At 41.1% G+C, this 18,390-nt stretch overlaps 1 protein-coding gene across 1 annotated transcript in view; it reads right to left on the reverse strand.

The window, feature by feature from the left end:
• The window catches only part of mad1l1 (mitotic arrest deficient 1 like 1), a 64,782-nt gene that overhangs the window by 37,602 nt on the left and 8,790 nt on the right, over window positions 1-18,390 (reverse strand). The window contains exons 10-15 of the mRNA XM_063882862.1: window positions 15,690-15,776; window positions 14,852-14,996; window positions 10,032-10,172; window positions 9,453-9,509; window positions 7,929-8,020; window positions 6,498-6,588 (exon numbers count right to left, since the gene is read on the reverse strand). Of these exons, the coding sequence (XP_063738932.1) occupies window positions 6,498-6,588; window positions 7,929-8,020; window positions 9,453-9,509; window positions 10,032-10,172; window positions 14,852-14,996; window positions 15,690-15,776 (613 nt within the window). The remainder of the gene's footprint in view (window positions 1-6,497; window positions 6,589-7,928; window positions 8,021-9,452; window positions 9,510-10,031; window positions 10,173-14,851; window positions 14,997-15,689; window positions 15,777-18,390) is intronic.

The raw sequence follows: 18,390 nt of genomic DNA on the forward strand, positions 1-18,390 counted from the left end.
GATAAGTCATCCTCTTCCTCATCATGCAAGATGGTCACGTTGAACTCTTTCACCCGGTAATTGGACTTCCAGTTCTGACAGCCACTGGACAGCTGGGTCTTCTTTACCACTGACATTTTATTATGTTAAACGAGACATAGTAGTAATTCAAAAGGGTCAAGAAATCCTGATTTAGGCTTTTAAAGGTCTGAACGGACTGTATTAAGAAACTTATCCTGCTATCACATTTCTGTTTTGAAAGTCTTGAAATAGCAGCAAATGTATATACTGCCATCTTCTAAATCAAATGTGTTTCACCATAACTGTCATTTCTGACATTTCTCTGTCAAATTGCATATTGCTGAAGGGGTTTTCTTTCCTGACGTCTCAAATCACTCCACTGATTTACTGGGAGGGAGCCGAGAAGCGCTGCAATCATCTTTGGCTCCAAAGTCAAAACGCTGTTCAAATTTACACAGGAACGTCAAGTTGTTTTCCGCCTACCAATGCACACATCTCCCTACATGCCAGAGCTGTGATGTGTGATGGGAAGACACGCTGTCTGGGGGGGGGGATGCTTATTTGAAGGTGTACAGTTAAGAAAACTGTAATGCTAGCTTCATAGCCATAAAGGGAAGGATTTCATACATTCAGACATATTGTAAACTAAAGGATGCTGCTATGAAGGACATTTACACAGACCTGATTGGAGTGACAGCTACTCCTTGCACTCGATTGTTGCTGTCGTCCTTCATCCACCACTTCATCATCAATCTGAGCTTAACTGTGCGCAGTGTGCAACGGCCTCATTAATTTAAGGATTTGGCGGTCATATGAGGACGTCTGTAAATCGCACCGTCTTAAATATAGCCATAAATAATACATGTGTCTTTAACACGATGCAATTGTCTCAGTGAACTATGATATGGACAAGGTTGCCTAAAGGATATTGGTTGTGAAAGAGGTAATCGTTCATGTCACAAGGGCCTGCTGTTTGAGTAGGCTCTGATTTTATTTCCCCTGCTGGCTAAGATGTCGGCTGCTGGCAATTACCCTGTGTGTCCATCTGCCAGACACTATGAAGAACAAAATACCTAATGAGAGAGCAAAAAATCTCTGGTATTACCTGACCCGATAGCAATAAAACCACATGTTCAGGATGAACTTTATTTTTAGCCGCACTACTGGAGAGGGAAGAAGACTTCCAGCCTGAGGGGACTGCTTGCAAACATTTAATCATATTTTAAGTTACCTAAATTGTTTTCATGGCTTCAACCTCAATTAACCTTTAAAATAGGTAAAACTTCCATGACAATGCTAACCTTCATCATAGCAGCAGCAGGAGCACCGCTTAGACCTACTGCAAGACAGAAAAAACCTTTACCTTACCATACTCAAGCCCACATATGAATAGCTTTTTCCCCTTTACCTGTTTCAATGTGAAACTAGGTCTAAACATAAAGGCGCTGCGGCTGGGTATATTACACGACGGTGCATGCCCATGTAAGCACATGTACATCAGAAGGTTGATGCAACCTCTTGCAATGCCAATTATCGTCTACCCTGGCATGTCAGCATGAGCAAAAAGACAAAGAACAGCCGTAGTTAGTCGACTGTTATTGCTGCCACAGTCTGCCGGTAACGAAGACAAACGACATATTGGAATAGAATAAGATACGTTACTCCACAGATCTTTTTGAGGTTGTTAGGCTGTGTAGCTTTAAATCTGCTGGACTTGTTAAAGCCATAATGAGGAGTAAACAGGGTCACAACAAAAAAAGACAGAAAAGATGTTCTGCAAATAACAATATTCCATATAATAAGACTGAAGGACGCTACAGGTTTTTGACCTTATCAGATAAAACTCAGGGCAAATATCCTTAAAACCACAACAAACATCCAGCACCCTCCAAATGTACCCTGTCATCGTTAAAGACAACAAAGCGAGAACTCCTCAAGTTCATATTTTTTTTTCTCTGTTGTCAATCGATAACCTTAAACCAGCTCAGAAAGCCTCCACATTTACTCTACTGAACAACCAGTGGTGGTAGGTTAAAAAAAAAAAAGAACTGGTGCACAGGACATAATGTGTTTACAGTTCTGTCATCATCAATAATGAATGTTTGGAATAAACAAAGAATCCAGTACTTCTGAAAATAAAAAGATGAAAGCTCCGCAGCTCTGCTCCTTCACATAAACACACGCTCTAATCTCAAAGCTGACATTTCCCTCCCTCCTCAAAGAGAGAAGTTATAAGTTGGCATGACTAAAAACAGAAACCATGAAGAAGAAAACAAAGAACCTAGCAGCACAAAGAAAAAACATGAAAGGAACATGAATAATTAGTCCTAAACATGACTATTTTAAGTACGATGTGAAGTGCGACTGCTTTGAAAGACTTTTCCAAATACTATTCATATCATTTCATCTTTTTAACATTTTAAAATCAACATGAGGTCATTTTATATGGAAAATACTCAAAGTACAAGTTGTATCACTAATACAGAAATAACACTAACCACACTAAGGAGGTTTTATTATAAGCAATTACCGTATTTTCCGGACTACAAGGCGCACCTGAATATTAGCCGCACGAGCTAAAATTAGGGGGAAATCCTGTTTAGTTCATACATTAGCCGCACCGGTTTAAAAGCCGCAGGTGTTTTAATGTTCAATTACCATGTGTAAGAGAATATGCATATATCTTTCTTGGTGTGAATTTGCGGAAGTTTGTTATTTTTTCCACGTAGTCGGGAGGGAGTTGCTGACACACAGTCGTCCGCGCCCTGATGGACAGTCCTTATCGTTTCATAAATCTGTGACACCAGGATGGTCCACCTCTGAAATTTTCTATCTTCATTTCGGTGGCGACTGTTTTGGCTTTCAGTCGGATCTGCACAGTTGAAACACCTCGCCCGTTTGCTCTCTGTGTGTGCACCCAGTCTTCAAGTTTGGGCCATCTGCTTTTATTACCTCTGAAAGCTTTTTCCGTCTTTTTGGACTAAGCCAGTTCTTCACGCTGGCGTCTCCAACGTCTCACCATTGATTCGTTTATACCAAGGGTAAGTGCAGCAGCTCTATTTCCCTCGTTGAGAGCCAAATCAACTGCCTTTAATTTAAAAGCTGCATCATATGCATTTCTTTTGTTTGCCATAATGAGGGTTTGTGGATGAAAGCTTCCTTTGCTCCTGTAATACTCGTTTTGCTCTTGCTAATCTAGTCTCTTTTTCGCGCTAATTCGTATGGCACTACTTTGCCTGGCGGACGGACATGTGACCAACATACCACTCTTTTCCCCCGTGACTGTGTGTCTGATCACATGCCCTTCCGCCAGACAAAGTAGTGCCGTGCAACAGCGGAACAAACCAAAACAAAACCTCTTACGATATGACAAAAACCATGAAACATCCATAGAAAAGCCGCACCGGACTATAAGCCGCAGGGTTCAAAGCTTGTGCAAAAAGTAGCGGCTTATAGTCCGGAAATTACGGTACTTAAAACTGCATTTGGAGTAGAGGATGATGATCTGGCAAGCGTTTTGATTAGGGATCCACCGATTGAAAAAATGTCGGCCGATGCTGATGTTAAGAATAACAATTTTTGACGATGTTTTACTATTCAAACTGTAATAGTAGCACCATGCAGACGAAGGCAGCCTATCCCTTTAATACAGAGAGTGGGGGGTACATGTGTGCATGTGTAAGAGGGAGAGAGAGGTTGAGAGAGCCATAGTAAGTTTCTGGAAGTTAACGGGAGTAGCGGCAAGTATAACAAAGTCACAAATATAAACGACGGCCTCCCAAGAACACTGAATGATGGATTTAATTTACCGATCAGGCAGAAACCCCGCTACACGGGGCGGAAGTCCTGCAGTGGGCAGCAGCAGCTCCTCACAGAGGAGAGGAGAGGAGAGTGACTTTAAAGTTACGGCAGACCTATAGTTACTGTTCTAATCCTTCCAAATGATGCCCTGACTTCAGATTTGGTCCGTCAGATCTTTAAAAAACGACGCTGACGCGACTTCTCCCGGTCACGTAGCAAAACACAAACATCGGCGACTGCCATCGGTGATGTCGCCTTATTTACCGATGTGCCGATGGTGGTAAATAGGGCTAACATCGGCCGATGTCTCACCGATGTATCGGCGCATCCCTAGTTTTGATCCTTAAAATCCCCATGATCACTGTCCTATATAGTAAAATAAAAAAGAATATAATTTACTCTCACATTTTTGGCATCAATAACCATGTTATAATCTTTCCTGTTGAAAAGTATTTACACAAATGTACATATGGGAAGATGAATTTATCAAAGATGAAATGCTATGTTAAACGATTTGAGGATAATCATTATTTATTGCTAACTTTTTTAAATCCAGGCTGAAGTTTTTTATTTTTGTCTCTTTTTTTATTAAAACTATTCATATCCTGCAAGTACTGTAACTGTTATCCATGTATTTAATACCTGTGTTATTCTATATTAGCTTGTTTTCTGTTTATTTTATTCTCTCTGCTTTTCAATGATTGTTTTTAAATGCCATTGTATAACATGTTTCCGCTGCACTATTTCTTAATGTTTTTAGTTTTGTAAAGCACTTTGAATAGCCCTGTGTTGAAGGAGCTATATAAAACGTGCCTTGTTCTGCTAAAATGTGTGCGAATAGATGTCGGAGTGGGGGAGCGATCGGATGGAGTGGGCAACGAACTCCCTATCCTTATTGTTGGGGAATATTTTTGCTTAGGTGTTTAACCTTTGACTTAGATCATAATTTTGTCCTTCCTCTGTCTCTTTTCCTATGGCATAGTTCTTTGGCCTTCGGGTTGCAGTAATCTCCCTTAAGGAGGGTCAGCTTGGGCGATTTGTTGATGCCAGTTTCTGACCGAGCAAAAGCTGACCTGAGATTATTGTTCAGGGATATCTAGAAGCCCTTCTTATCTGAACGTAGGTTCCCTGGCGTACATTCTTTTCTCATGTACGACAGCTTTAGTTAGATTTAGGATCCATATTTGTTTAGTCTGGTGACTGAGCAATGTTGATTGTCCATTCGGAACTAGTTAAATCATCGTATTGTAATAGAGATCCTCAGGGTTGGTCAAGCCAAACCGCTGTGTCAACTCGTGGCTGCACCAAATGTCTTGTCAATTCTCCGGCTGTTAACTTCATAATAAACCTTCAGTGTTTGCCATCAAAGTACCAGCTCTCCCCGTGTCTCTCTAGTCTTCATAGCTCCAGAAGTGTCCATCACACTTGTTATTATTTTTTTCCTCTATAGATTTTGTATCTGTACGTTCGTGTCTCTCTGTGAAGGTGACTGGAAAACCTGTCATATCTCTAATGAGCATGTGTAATTGCACAATGCAGATGGCCTCGGATGCATCTGTTGAATGATCATCATAAAGTACAGCTCTTTAACATGCCATGGTTCATCACACACATACGTTTAATATAATACAGATGTATGGCCTCGTGACAGGTTGCTGGTGGGGATGATTGAATGAGCACGGCTCCGTGAAAAGCCGTCTCATCATTACACCGGTAATCTGAGGGGACGACAGTCACACTGGTTTCTACGATGTCAATATAAAGACGGGACGGAGATGGTGGGTTATTCTGACGTGAAGGTTGATGTCATTTTAAAATCCAATTGTCAATTTATTCAAGCATTCAATTCTGCACGTCTTTCATGCAGCCATTTATTTCTCTTTTCAAATGCTTCTCCACTCAGTCACTCATCTCTGCACTCGGACTGATGTAGAGCTCTCTTTGTGTGCATCAGACCATAGAGGAGTCATATAAAATTACTATTAAGAACTGACCTGATCCATTGACTGTCCAACCTTAAACCTGGACACACACAACACACACACACACACATTGCCTTAAAAGTGGTGGTCATGCTTGAGAACACATGGATTTCATTTACCCCACAGCTAAATGGAAGCAACACGCTTGCCCACACACGTTTCATTAAAGTGCCCTGGTAGGCTTAGTTTGGTACAGTATGAGTCCGGGGAGTTAGAGGACCTCACTGAGATGGAACACACACACGCACACGCACAGAAAAGGGATCTTGTCTAACTGAGGAGAGTTAGTTAAGTAACTCTGCGAGATAAAAGTGTCTGGATTAAATGCACACGGTCATGCATGTGTGTTTGTGGGAAGTTAGGTGACCCCCAAACAGAACTTGTTTTATTTCAGCCAGTCTCATTCGCAGCTCACACCAGGGAATACATTTAATTCGTCCAGTATCTCTCCCTTCCCACTGCTCTGTCAATTGTAATCCCTTCATCCAATAGAGGACTTTAAAATCAGCCACAGGTTATACAACTTTTCCATTGGACCCCGCTGAAATCACACCTGGGTCCAATTGTACTGTCAGATACAGGGAGCGTTTTTGTGAATCAATCTGCAGTCATACCTGCTAGGCTGCTGGCCCTTGGGGTTATTAAATTGGTTTCTTTGTGCCATACGTGTAAATCCATCACAGAGGAGTGTTGCAGGGAAGTCTCGGTGCCTACCTGTAGGTTGTGTCTCTCCAGCCTCATCTCCAGAATATTGTTCTGCTCCTCCAGACGCTGCCGCTCCGACTCTAAATCTTCAATTTTCTGTCTGAACAATGCACACACACACACACACACACATTTTCACTTACTTGTTTATTAATAAAACGACTATGCACATTTTAGACTCAATATGCTAATCCTAGAGGTATAGCTCTGCTCACAGAGGAGTTAATCCACCTTTGGTGTATGTGTGAATATTCCCCGTCTCAGGTTGTGAATCGGTTGTTTTTGCAACAGTTTGAATAATCTTATTTTTTCTGTGTAGGTGAGGGTTTGAATTCCCTACGCTCAATATTTCGAGCCACTGCTGGCTCAGTCAGTAGGGGCTTGGACTGGGAATCGTAGGGTCGCCGGTTCAAGTCCCCAAACAGACTTGAAATAAGGAAAGTGGACAGCTACTTGGAGAGGTCCCAGTTCACCTCCTAGGCCCTGCTGTGGTGCCCTTGAGCAAGGCACCAGACTCCTCCAATCCCCCCTCCCCATTGCTCCCCGGGCGCTGCACAATAGCAGCCCGCTGCTCCTAGTACTAGGATGGGTTAAATGCAGAGGACCACCTTCACTGTGTGTGCTCTGCTGTGTGCATGTATGTGACAAATAAAGAGGGTTTCATCCTCTGATTCTATCTATCTTCAATATGTGACATGATTTCCCTTCCTTCCAAAAACTGAAATAAAAATGATATTAACAATAATAAAAAAATACAATTAGAAAGACAAATAATATATAGAAACAAAATTGGTTGATAGAATAGTGTATTCATAATATTGCATACCTGTTTGTCCTTATGCCTGCTGACATTATTCTTTCAGTGTTTAAGTTATATTTAATTAACATATCCCATTGTCTAGTATTGTGTCTTCCTTATCTTTCCAGTTATATCAACTTCTTATAAACTAATGACAAAAAAAAGGATTTGGCATTCAGTTGATGTCAAAGGTGTGCATTTTATTCTCACTATAATAAATCATCACCATTAAAGAGGAAATAATCTGCTCATTTTCAGGTTCATATTTGTATTTTGTTCCTCTACTGAGACAAAAGCTCTTTATTCGTCTCATACTGTCTGAAACCAGAGCCCAGTCTGCTCTGATTGGTTAGCTGGCCGGCTCTGTTGTGATTGGTCAACCTCTTAGAGCTGTCCCACCCCTTAGCCTATCACGTACAATGTGTTGGAGACTTAGCCAATAGAAGCGGGAGTGTGACAAAGTGATGTCACTATGTTACAGAAGTCAAATGGAGGCGTTTGCATGCACAGAAACCTGTATAACGCACTACAGGATAGGGAACACCTAAAAAGCATCAAAGGGCCTCTTTAATTTATACGGAAATGAAATGTATATGCAAGTTGTTTTTTTCTGCAATAGTTTGTGTACTTGTGATAACTACCTGAGTATGTTGACCTCTTCTTTGGTCTCTGAGGTGTTGCTGTCAGCAGAAGAGGCCTGGTGCATCTTTAAGGCCTCCAGCTCCAGCTCCACCTGTGACAAACAGAGGAGAAAGTGGGCCTGGTAAACCAACGCAGAGCTCCTCCCGGCAGAAAGACCCTAAAGGACCCTTTCCAACGGAGATCTTTCCAGAGAGACATCCAGACAAACCTGTCCTTTATACCCCATTAGTCTACTGACTCATTTTCCATTCCACAATGTCCCAATCTGTTTCCCCCCCTAGTACTAGTCTTTAGTCTGTCTGTCTTCTCAATCTTGCTGTCCTCCCTGCAATTATCCCTCATTTCCATTTGCACACCCATCTCCCATTTTTCTGAGAGCATCTGTCCGTTTCTCAGCTCATCCCCACTCCCAGTCTTCCCAAGACAGATGAGTAATTACTGCTGTACCAGACAGGTGGATTTCACGCGTCAATACTCATTGCCATGGCTATGTTGATGTCTCCTCAGCAACAAAGATCCATGAAAAGAAAGGAGATCATTGAACAAGAGATTCACAGAGTGTGTAACACACTCAGGTCACACCTGCCAGCTCTCACTTTGTCTCATATTTCAAAAGGAATCAATATTTTTGGTAACTTTCTGTCATTTTCAAAAACCTCAATTAAGAAAAACAAAACATATATAATTTGGGCAATTATTTTTAAAAAGCCTTTGTTTTTGAGCACAGTGGAACAAATTTGAGAGGCCTTAGAGCATCTTAGACTCACAGAAAGGCTGGGAACCCCTTCAAGGATCACGGTAATGACTCATAAGAGGTACTTGAGCACCAATAGTGGCAGTGACAATTACTGATGATGAAGACCTACATGACATTTAATGGCTTTTTTAAAACCTTACTTTTTGTATCTTTTTTTAGTACTTACTGGAGGGGCACTGATATAAGTGTGTCAAATATATAAAAGAATATATGTAAACGCTGTGTTTTGTCCCAGAATGAAACGGTATTAGTAACTTGAGTGAAAGTGTGTTTGTTTCTTGCTTATCGTGGAAAATGATCAGATAAGCATAGGAGTATTTTGGGGTTTGGTGCATTGCTCTAGGACACCTCAACAGTGGCCAAGTGTTGACCTTGCACCTCTCCAGCTACCAGTCCTTACTGTGGTTGCGGTCGAAATTGTCTGAAAAAATCTGATCCTTAACCCCAGGGGAAAACGTCATGGGTTTAGGGAAAGAGGATAGGATAATTCATCAGGACATAGGAAACGACAACTGCAGCACTTAGAGATCCTGTATCCTAAAGGAGAGTTTAAAGGAGGTACTGAAGCTCCATTCCTATCATCTAGACTCTAAAGAATCGGAACAACTCTTATCGTGGCTGTCATTTAGGTACTTCCGGGTCATTTCACTCACTTAGGAACCTTCAAGCCAAATTAACAATTCAGCAAAACCCCACTTCTTTTTTGCTCTGATCAGGTCTCAAACCAGTCCCTACAGACTGAGCCACTGGCGCCCACAGTACTTACAGTTTGCAGCTGCAGTTTCAGGGTCCCTGTCTCTTCCTGTGCTTTCATCAGCTGGGCCTGAAAGACAGAATGAAAGGAAAAAACTGTTAAATACAAAATAGAGAAAAAATAAAAATGGCTTCCTGTACCGACTGATATATAGCATTGACAGAAACAGAGGTTAAGCAGGGCAGAGGGGACCATATATTATACAAAGTGTTCATTCCATTCAGTTTTTAAACCCTGACACTTTAGCCTTCTCATATTTCTTCCCAGTGTTGCTCACAAGGCCCCTGTGTACTACAAGTTCAGTCTTATCAGATTTAAGTGCAGATATCTGTCAAATTGTCCGCTAAGCAAGAGTACTGAGCGAGCAGACAAGCAGCAGCTGAGCCTCGCACACTTCCACAGCCTTAAGCTACGAGCAGTGTCACCAAACAGCGTGATAATACATTTCCCTGACGCTCAGATGAGTATAAATCAATGCAATGTATTCAGATGTGTTTTGAAGACAATAAACTTGGCTGTATGGAAGCTTAAGTAGGATATGATGAATGCAAGTGTTTTTGATTGTGTGTAAAAGCCTGCACAGACACACACCTCCATCTCTACATTGTGGCTCTGAGTCTTCTGAAGGATGTCCTCGGCCTCTCGGAGACGTCTGCTCAGCTGTGGAGAGTACTCAGTGGGAGCCAGCTCGCTGTCGTACGACTCCAGTATGGCACGCATGCCATCCCGCTCCTTAAACACACACACACACACACACACACACACACATTAATATGACACCTCAACAAGGAGAAAGAGAGTCATGACATTAAAGAACTGTATGCAATCGAGTGAAGACACTGAGAATATCAAAGCTTCTATTTCCTGATTTGTCTGTGTTACTTGTGCGTGAGTGTTTGGTGTTTGTAAAAGAGGAGCAAGGTACGACACAGAAGAGCCTTTCTCATCCAAGCTGTGAGTAAAGGAGCTGCAGGTTATGGTTGCGCGTTTCCCTCATTCAATAATCAAATCAAAAACAAATCTCTGGAATCGAAGTTGTGACAGGGAAACATCTTTACAAATGATAATAATATGCTGCCTATTCTTATCTGAGATCATTGGAACATTCTAATAAAATGTGTCTCTAGAACACTGGAATAAAATACATGTCCTCAACTCCGTCCTGTATATAAACAAACAAGGCTGCTTCCTTTAGAGAAGAGAGGATGAAAACATCCTCGAGTCACTGTCTTCACAAGTGTCACTCTGTCAATCTGACACACCGTCTGCAAATAGCCCACATGTCTCAGTGTGTGTTTGCATGCTTGATATATAAGTGTTCATTCTCATAGCAAAAAAACAAAGAAAATGTATAAAAGAAGAAGTCAGGATGTTTAAGAACATAAAGATTGGCAAGATGTGGCTGCGAGGTAGTGTGGCCGTCTAACGATCAGAAAGTTGGGGGTTCGAGTAAACACATAGATAAATGTTGCTAAATTGCTTCCAAAGGCAATGACCAACAAGTGTGTGTGTGTGTGTGTGCGTGCGTGCGTGCGTGCGTGCGTGCGTGCGTGCGTGCGTGCGTGCGTGCGTGCGTGCGTGCGTGCTTCATTAAGTAGGTGCACGCTGCATGGAAGCCCCTGCCTCTGCATGAATGGATGTGATGGTGACAGGCACAGAACAAAAACAAACACAAGCCCCAAAACTGCCTCTGTAGGTTATCACATTTTCTTTAACCAGTAAACTTTAAATAACTTCCATGAGGGAAAAATAATCTGTGAAAGTTTGAGAACAAAGTATCCTCCATTTCTCAATGTTGTGTTTAATTGACCCGGGATGTTTGAAGGGAGGACACAAAATGATTTTTTTGGGGGGGGGATTTCCAATGCTGTTTCTAGCCAATGTATAAAACGTATTGTAAGTGGTTTGAATAAAAGCATAAGCTAAATTAAATGTAATATAATACCTTATGAATAGGGCTGGGTACCGAAAACCGGTTCCGATCCGACTTGTGAAGCAGCAATGTTATTAGCCACTTTTTAATGACCTGTTTACACTAAAACATTTAACATTAATCAGTAAAACTGCACCTATAAAACGTCTCCAAATGTACTCGTTTGAGCTCAGAACGGTAATGAATGATTACGACATTAGTCAATATGTTACTTTGTGAATCTGTTGCCAGGTAACATGATGAGTGAGAACAGTCTCAGCAGTTTAACACTTGGTAAACATCCGATGCAGATTCCCTGTCAGTCAGCGCTGGTAAAGTGACGCGTCTGCTCGCCTCCCTTCATTGCGCCGCTCTGATCTGCGTTAGAAAGCGAAGCAGGCTGCATTTTATGACAATCAGGCTTTTAATAAACATCTCACAAACAGCCTTTGCTGCTCAGGACCCTCGGTGAATTTTGAGGTTCAATGAAGGCTTAATAGCCTATTATTAACGGGGCTAATTTAGCGAAGGCTGTGAAATCCAGGTTGAAGTCAGGTAATAAATACCTGCAGTAAATAGCATTTGAGATAACGGTGTGCAATATATGTCGACTGCCATGTAGTGCCGTCTTATTTAAAAGGCCTAAAAGCACCTTGTAATTCCAGGGTGTAAACATCTATGAATAATGGACTGCAATTGCTCTGTCAGATTAGCTCAGAGGCTAGTCTCTGAAAACAAAGCATGATTACCCTCATCAGATTCAGCCTGTGATTAGCAGCATCCAAACCCACATAATCCACTTAAAGATGACTGAGTCTGGTTCATTTAAAAACACTAAATGTGAAATCATCCCTAATTCAACTTTATGTGTTTTGGCGCCCAAGCAGCATCATTTGTCACGCAACATTACACCGACGTGAGAACCCTGGAAAGCAGAAAATAAGACAACAGAAGGACAACAAGTAAATAAGAACACATTTAGAGGTCAGTGTGTATGTGTGTATCCTGCCGATCCTAACCAGCAGGCCCGTGGGCTATTTACAGTCTATTAATGCGCAATGCATTTCACTCAATCTAAATCAAAAATCTGTCGCCTCTCCTACGATAGAAAGAAACTCTCATTTGAGGCAACAACACAAACAAAAAGGGAGAGGGAGGACGGCGTGATAAAACTATCATTACCGTTTCCATCATCTATTTTTTAAAATTGCTTTTATGTCAACTGTTTTATCTAGTGCGTGAAGATGTGACTGTGCCTCAGTGCGTCTGTCCCACTAAAGCAAAACATCTGAGCGGGGCGTAGCCGTGGCATAGAGGAAATTTTGTGTTGTAGAAAAAGAGGAAAAGATAATATTTGTTCTCTTCTTAACCTGCTGCCAAACTGCAAGGCAGAGATATGTTATGTGTGTTGTTGTTTATTTAAAAAGCGCCTTTTAAATAAAATAAATGAAAAGAAAGGCAAGTTTATTTATATAGCACCTTTAAAAACAAGGCAAAACAATGAGAGACATTAAGAAATAGTGCAGCGGAAACATTAATGTTGTAAAATAAATACAATTTATTATTATTATTATTATTATTATTATTATTATTAATAATAATAATAATAATAATAATAAATAAGATTTTTATTTATTTATTGTTATTATTATTATTATCAGATGAAGTTGATTAATACAGTATGTGTGCTTAGACAATATTTGTTAGTCTTTTCTTTTTAAATATTCGCCGCTTTCTTTCGTTTTTTTATTGGCAGGGCAATTTATCAAATTAATTACATTATTTGCTCTTGCATGGTGTATTAAATATCTATATCTGGTTAATTACATCATTAAAACGTGCACTAAAAGGTTAATTTCAGTCAAAGTAATGATTGCTACGGGTCTCTTCTTATGTTATAATCTTAAAAGGTTTTTGGTTTTTTTGCACACCAACTAGTTCCATTACATGCATTAGTATGTTTGTAATGCATACAGGAATGCAAAATCATCCCGAATGACAAAGGTGACGAGGATTCGGAACCCCCTGACCCAGCAGCCATTCCTGAAAAAACTGAATAGTGAAAGTTGTAAAAAGCCCAGTATTCAGCACAAACTGCAGTGGGTATTTTTTTTTATACATCACGGCTGTATAGTAAACAACAATAACTCATACTCTCTGAATGCTGGGTGCAAACGCTCGACTGCGGCCTGCTAAATCAGTCTTGTGCAAAGTCATATTTCCAGCATGCCTGTGGCTCTGCTTAGTTATGACGCTGCTGAGAGTGGATGTGTGTGATTTGTGTACTGAGGCCTGATCCTGTTGACCTAGGGAATTACACAGACGGAGAAATCAATAGCACAGGGAGGTCTAGTCGGGAGCTGCAGAGCAGGTGGAAGTGAGACAGAGGAGTCACATGACTTCTATCGACCAATCAGAGGCAGAGAGAGAGAGAGACAGGGGTAAAGGGCAGATTAGAAATTCTGAGCTGGCCTTGAGATGTGTGGCTAAAGAGTATAAGGTGACATGGAAAAGTTGTTTCGTGAGGGATTGAATTAGAGTTGGGAGATGTTGAGTAAATTATTCATCGCAATATTCCTGGTGAAATTCCTTGATATCGATAATGCAACAAGTTGGTCAGAAAACATTTATAAATAGTAATGTTTGATGGGTAATGGGGCTGCATGATTTGGAGGAAGAAGAAGAGGAAGAAGAGGAAGAGGAAGAAGAGGAGAAGAAGAAGAGGAAGAGTTCTTGTGATTTTAAGATTGCACTCGTTCAGATTGTGACTTGCCAATAATCGTGCGTCCTAATATATAAACCATTAGTTATGTGGGTAGAATGACTAAGACGGCGGTGACCAATATTCGAACAGCTCGATCATTTCAGAACATAAATCGCTTTTCTGTAATGCAGCCTTTAAAACGGAAAGGAAAGGTCACTTATAAATATTACAATATGCTAAATGGACTGCATTTATATAGTGCTTTATCCAGCCTGCACGACTCCTCAGAGCACTTACACATTTTAAATTAAACTTATGACGATATAAATATGGACTTACTTTATTTTAATGTGGTGCAACTGCCAATCAATCAAAGCTTATCACATATTTTACATTTGTCTCAGGGGGCTTTACAGTTTAACACCAAACCTGATTTCCCCCTGGGATTATAAAGTATTTTGATTGATGGACTGATTGATATAGAAGGCATCATTCACCCATTCATACAGACGGCTGGGACCGAACGTACAACAGTCAGATTGGAAGACAGCTGCACTACCTGAATCTAAGACGCTTTAGTTTCAAGTTTCAAGGTTTTATTTGTCATATGCACAGCATATACAACGCAATAAAAATCTTATATCCCATGCTCCTCCAACAACTCAACATACATGGTGCAAATAAGATAAATAAAATGGTGCAAAAATAATTCATGTTACCATATCAACATGATATTGATATGTTGATCCCTGCCAATGTGTCTGTGGTGCGTGTGTGTGTGTGTGTGTGTGTGACCTTGGTTAACAACAGGACTCTCTTCTGAAGTCGTCGGACGAGACTCTCCTGCATCTCCCTCTTCTTCTGCTCCTCCAGAGTCTTGCTGCGCTGCTGTGCCAGCTCTGCTCTATGCTCATTCTGCGTGCGCTCTGCACTCCTCAAACTGATGGGGTGGACAGCAAAAACAGTGTGTGTGGGTTAATAACAGGGGGGAAGAAAACATGTTGTTTAGTGCTGATGTTCCCACAATCTGCGGATTTAGAATAATACTCCTCAGAGAACTTACCTGAACGACACCACATAATTCCCTGACTGTCCTGGAAATAATTTGCAGCAGCAACTTGTGCCAAGTCTGATCAATAGGGCAATAATTATACCAGGACAATAATAATAGCAAAAGCTGCCCTCATCCCCTCCCCTTCCTGCCGTTTCTAATATTACATAATAATTCCTCACACTCAGCAGAAGAGGGAGGCTTGTTAGCTAATGAAAGCTTGCTTAGCTGGACTGCTGCATCAATATACAACAGAGCATGCCCCCCCCCCCACCCACAGACATCACCTCTGCCTAAACAGGACAAGTTTAATTAGCAAACTCCCTCTCTCACACACTCACAATCTCTTTCACACATGCACTCACACACACACACACCAGTGGTTACTGTCAGGAGTGCTATCAGAATCAGGACCGGTTTAATTAACTTTGTGACAATTAAGGACTTCTCAGAGATACGCTCTAATAGATACATGGGGGAAGGGAGGAACTCAAGCAGACGAAATGAGAGGAAAAAGTCTGAAGGCAGGGAGAGGGATTTTGTGAGTGTGTGTGTGTGTGTGTGAGAAGGAGTGTGTGTTACCGGCTGTTGAGAGTGTAGTTCTGCTCTTTCAGAGCAATTTCTCTCTGCTGGATGTGAATCACCTCCCTGGACAGATCCTCTGGTTTCCTACAAACAGTCACAGACAGAAAAGCTATCATACACATGTGTACACACACTCACACAATGAGAAATCAATGTGACTCAGAGAACAGAAAGGACAGAACGGATGAGTACAACAGTGTTTCCATATTCTTTTGTTACTCGGCCGGTGGGGAGCTGGAAAATAAAATGACATGAGCAGCACAGGGAGGGATGAGAGTGGGCTAAATACCGGTCACACTTCCACAAAACAAACTCACTCCGTGGGAGAGATTGACAGATTAGAAAACACAAACACACAATGGGAACTCAACAATGCACATCCCACAGCAGAGATGCAGCGTGTGACCTCCAAACTCTGAATCCTTGCTCCATCTATGGATCTGTGCAATAAGTGAAGGCCATTATCTCTTTATCTCCAGTGAAATGGACATGCATTATAGCAGCTTAGTCAAAATCGTACTTCAGCCGCCACTCTATTGCACACCTGAAAAAGGGATCCAGTTTAATATTCAGTGCGACTCATGAGATGGGGTGTGTTCATCCAGGGCTAAAGGGAGGGTTACTTGTTTACGTCACAGCTCCTAAGTACTTTTTCAACAGAGAGACGGTTTACTCGAGAATCCAAATGATGAACTGGAAGATTATCGTTTTTCTTGAAACTTTACTTTTTGGGACTCGTGAAATGTTGTGAGGTTCTAAATATATTCTTTTTTGTTTTAAAACGGATTGTAACGTTGTAATCCTGTTGGTAATCCCCCGTACACGATTTTTGGCCTTTCCCCTTTCCTGTAGTGTGTTGTATAGGTTTCTGTGCATGGAAATGGTCTGCAAAGGCTAAAATGTGTCCCCCCCCCCAGCCTGAAACGCCTCAATTGGACTCCTGTGTTTACGTCATGTAACATTTGCTCTTCTATTGGCTAGCTCTTCAACAAATTATACATGACAAGCAAAGGGGGCGGGACATCTCTAAGCGGTTTACTAATCACAACAGAGCCGGCCAGCTAACCAATCAGAGCAGACTGGGCTCTGGTTTCAGACGGAGGGTGAAAAGAGGTGCTGCAGCACAGGCAGTATGAGAAAAATAAAGAGCTTTTTGAACATTAAAGCATGGAGACCTGTCACAGTAGAGGAACAAAATACAAATGTGAACCTGATAAAAGAGCAGAATTTGGCCCCAAGATTGAACCTGTTCAGCTTTTACTCGGTCCTCTCACTAACAGCCTGCCCTGAGACCTGAAAATGCGCTATATACATATATATTTATTGATGAAGGGAAAAGGCGGATGTTATCTTAAAAGCGGAAAGCAAAGTATGCAATGTGAAGGTTGGGTGGCTGGATTTATCACCACATCCAATTCCACAAGGTGGAGCCTTAGGTATGAAAATAATCTCATGACTAAAATATGAGTTCATGAATCATTTGATGGAATAACTACGGTGCCCAAAGTAGGTAATTCCACACTGCCCTGAGCAGAGAGGGATTAGCTTCCCCTGATCTCACGAGGAAAGCTTTTTTAAAGTGTTCTGCTGGCTTTTGGGGAATCTTTTTGGCAGGTCACAAGCGGGCCATGTTGCTAATAACAGGTTGGTTGCATATTATCGAGTGAGATGTTGTGAACTGCTATGAGGTAACAGAGTAAATGCACTGACAGAGAAGTGCTAGCCAACTGGGAGGCTAGGTTTGAGCTCACATTTCTGTGGGAACTGATTGCAGACCAACAAAAATATGAAGTTTTAGAAATGATTTGGGGTAAGAGGAGCTGCTGCAATGAAAATCCAAATCCTTTCTAACTTTGTTTTTTCAGTGAACCTCACCTCACATCATATCCTTACACTCTGAAATATTTATAGATTCACATCTGTAAAATCCATCACACGACACCTGGATCAGCGTTGTGGGGGAGAAAGGCAACTCGAAATGTGAACAGGTATTTAAATAAGTACACCACTAACGAGTCTGGGAAGCAAAACATTTCTTATTCACACAATTAAACTCTACCTCTAAGGATGCATCTGATTATAATGTTCCTTATTTATTACTGGTTTTTTTAAACTGAATTTGATTGACTCGTCCATCTATTATAGCCAGTCCATCACAGGGCAGAGGAAAACTCAAAACCTATTCAGGCTCACATTCAAGTCATTTAGATTCAGAATTAACCTGCATGTGTTTGCAACAATGCTAACCAATAAACCACCGTGTCCCCATTGTCTGTTCAAAATTGATTGTTTTTTCCTCCCGAAACACTCTGAAAACCAAATAATTCGCTTTCCAAGTCAAATATTCACTTTAAAATGATGATTTATGACGTAAATTCTCTCGTTTTAGAAGGTGCTTCCAATTTGTTCTGCCTTTTTGATTTAAAATAACTTTAATGAGTATTTTAATATCAAAATTGCTGCTAAACAAAATGCTTTATTGTTTTAGGGGAGAATAACCTCAAACAGAAAACTCAGACTGATTGATCTTTCAGTAGCATGGCAAATTGTTCTAAACTCTGACTGAAATCCGGTGTTTTCGGCTAAATGAAAGACAAAGTTTTTAATTGAGGAACTTGGGAGCAGGTTAGGAGATAAAAACAGATAAGACAGAATCCATTAATGTGGGAAACACAATAATGAAGGTGTGTGTACAAAC

The sequence above is a fragment of the Eleginops maclovinus genome, chromosome 5 (genome assembly GCF_036324505.1).
Source record: "Eleginops maclovinus isolate JMC-PN-2008 ecotype Puerto Natales chromosome 5, JC_Emac_rtc_rv5, whole genome shotgun sequence".
NCBI classification, from domain to species: Eukaryota; Metazoa; Chordata; class Actinopteri; order Perciformes; family Eleginopidae; genus Eleginops; species Eleginops maclovinus.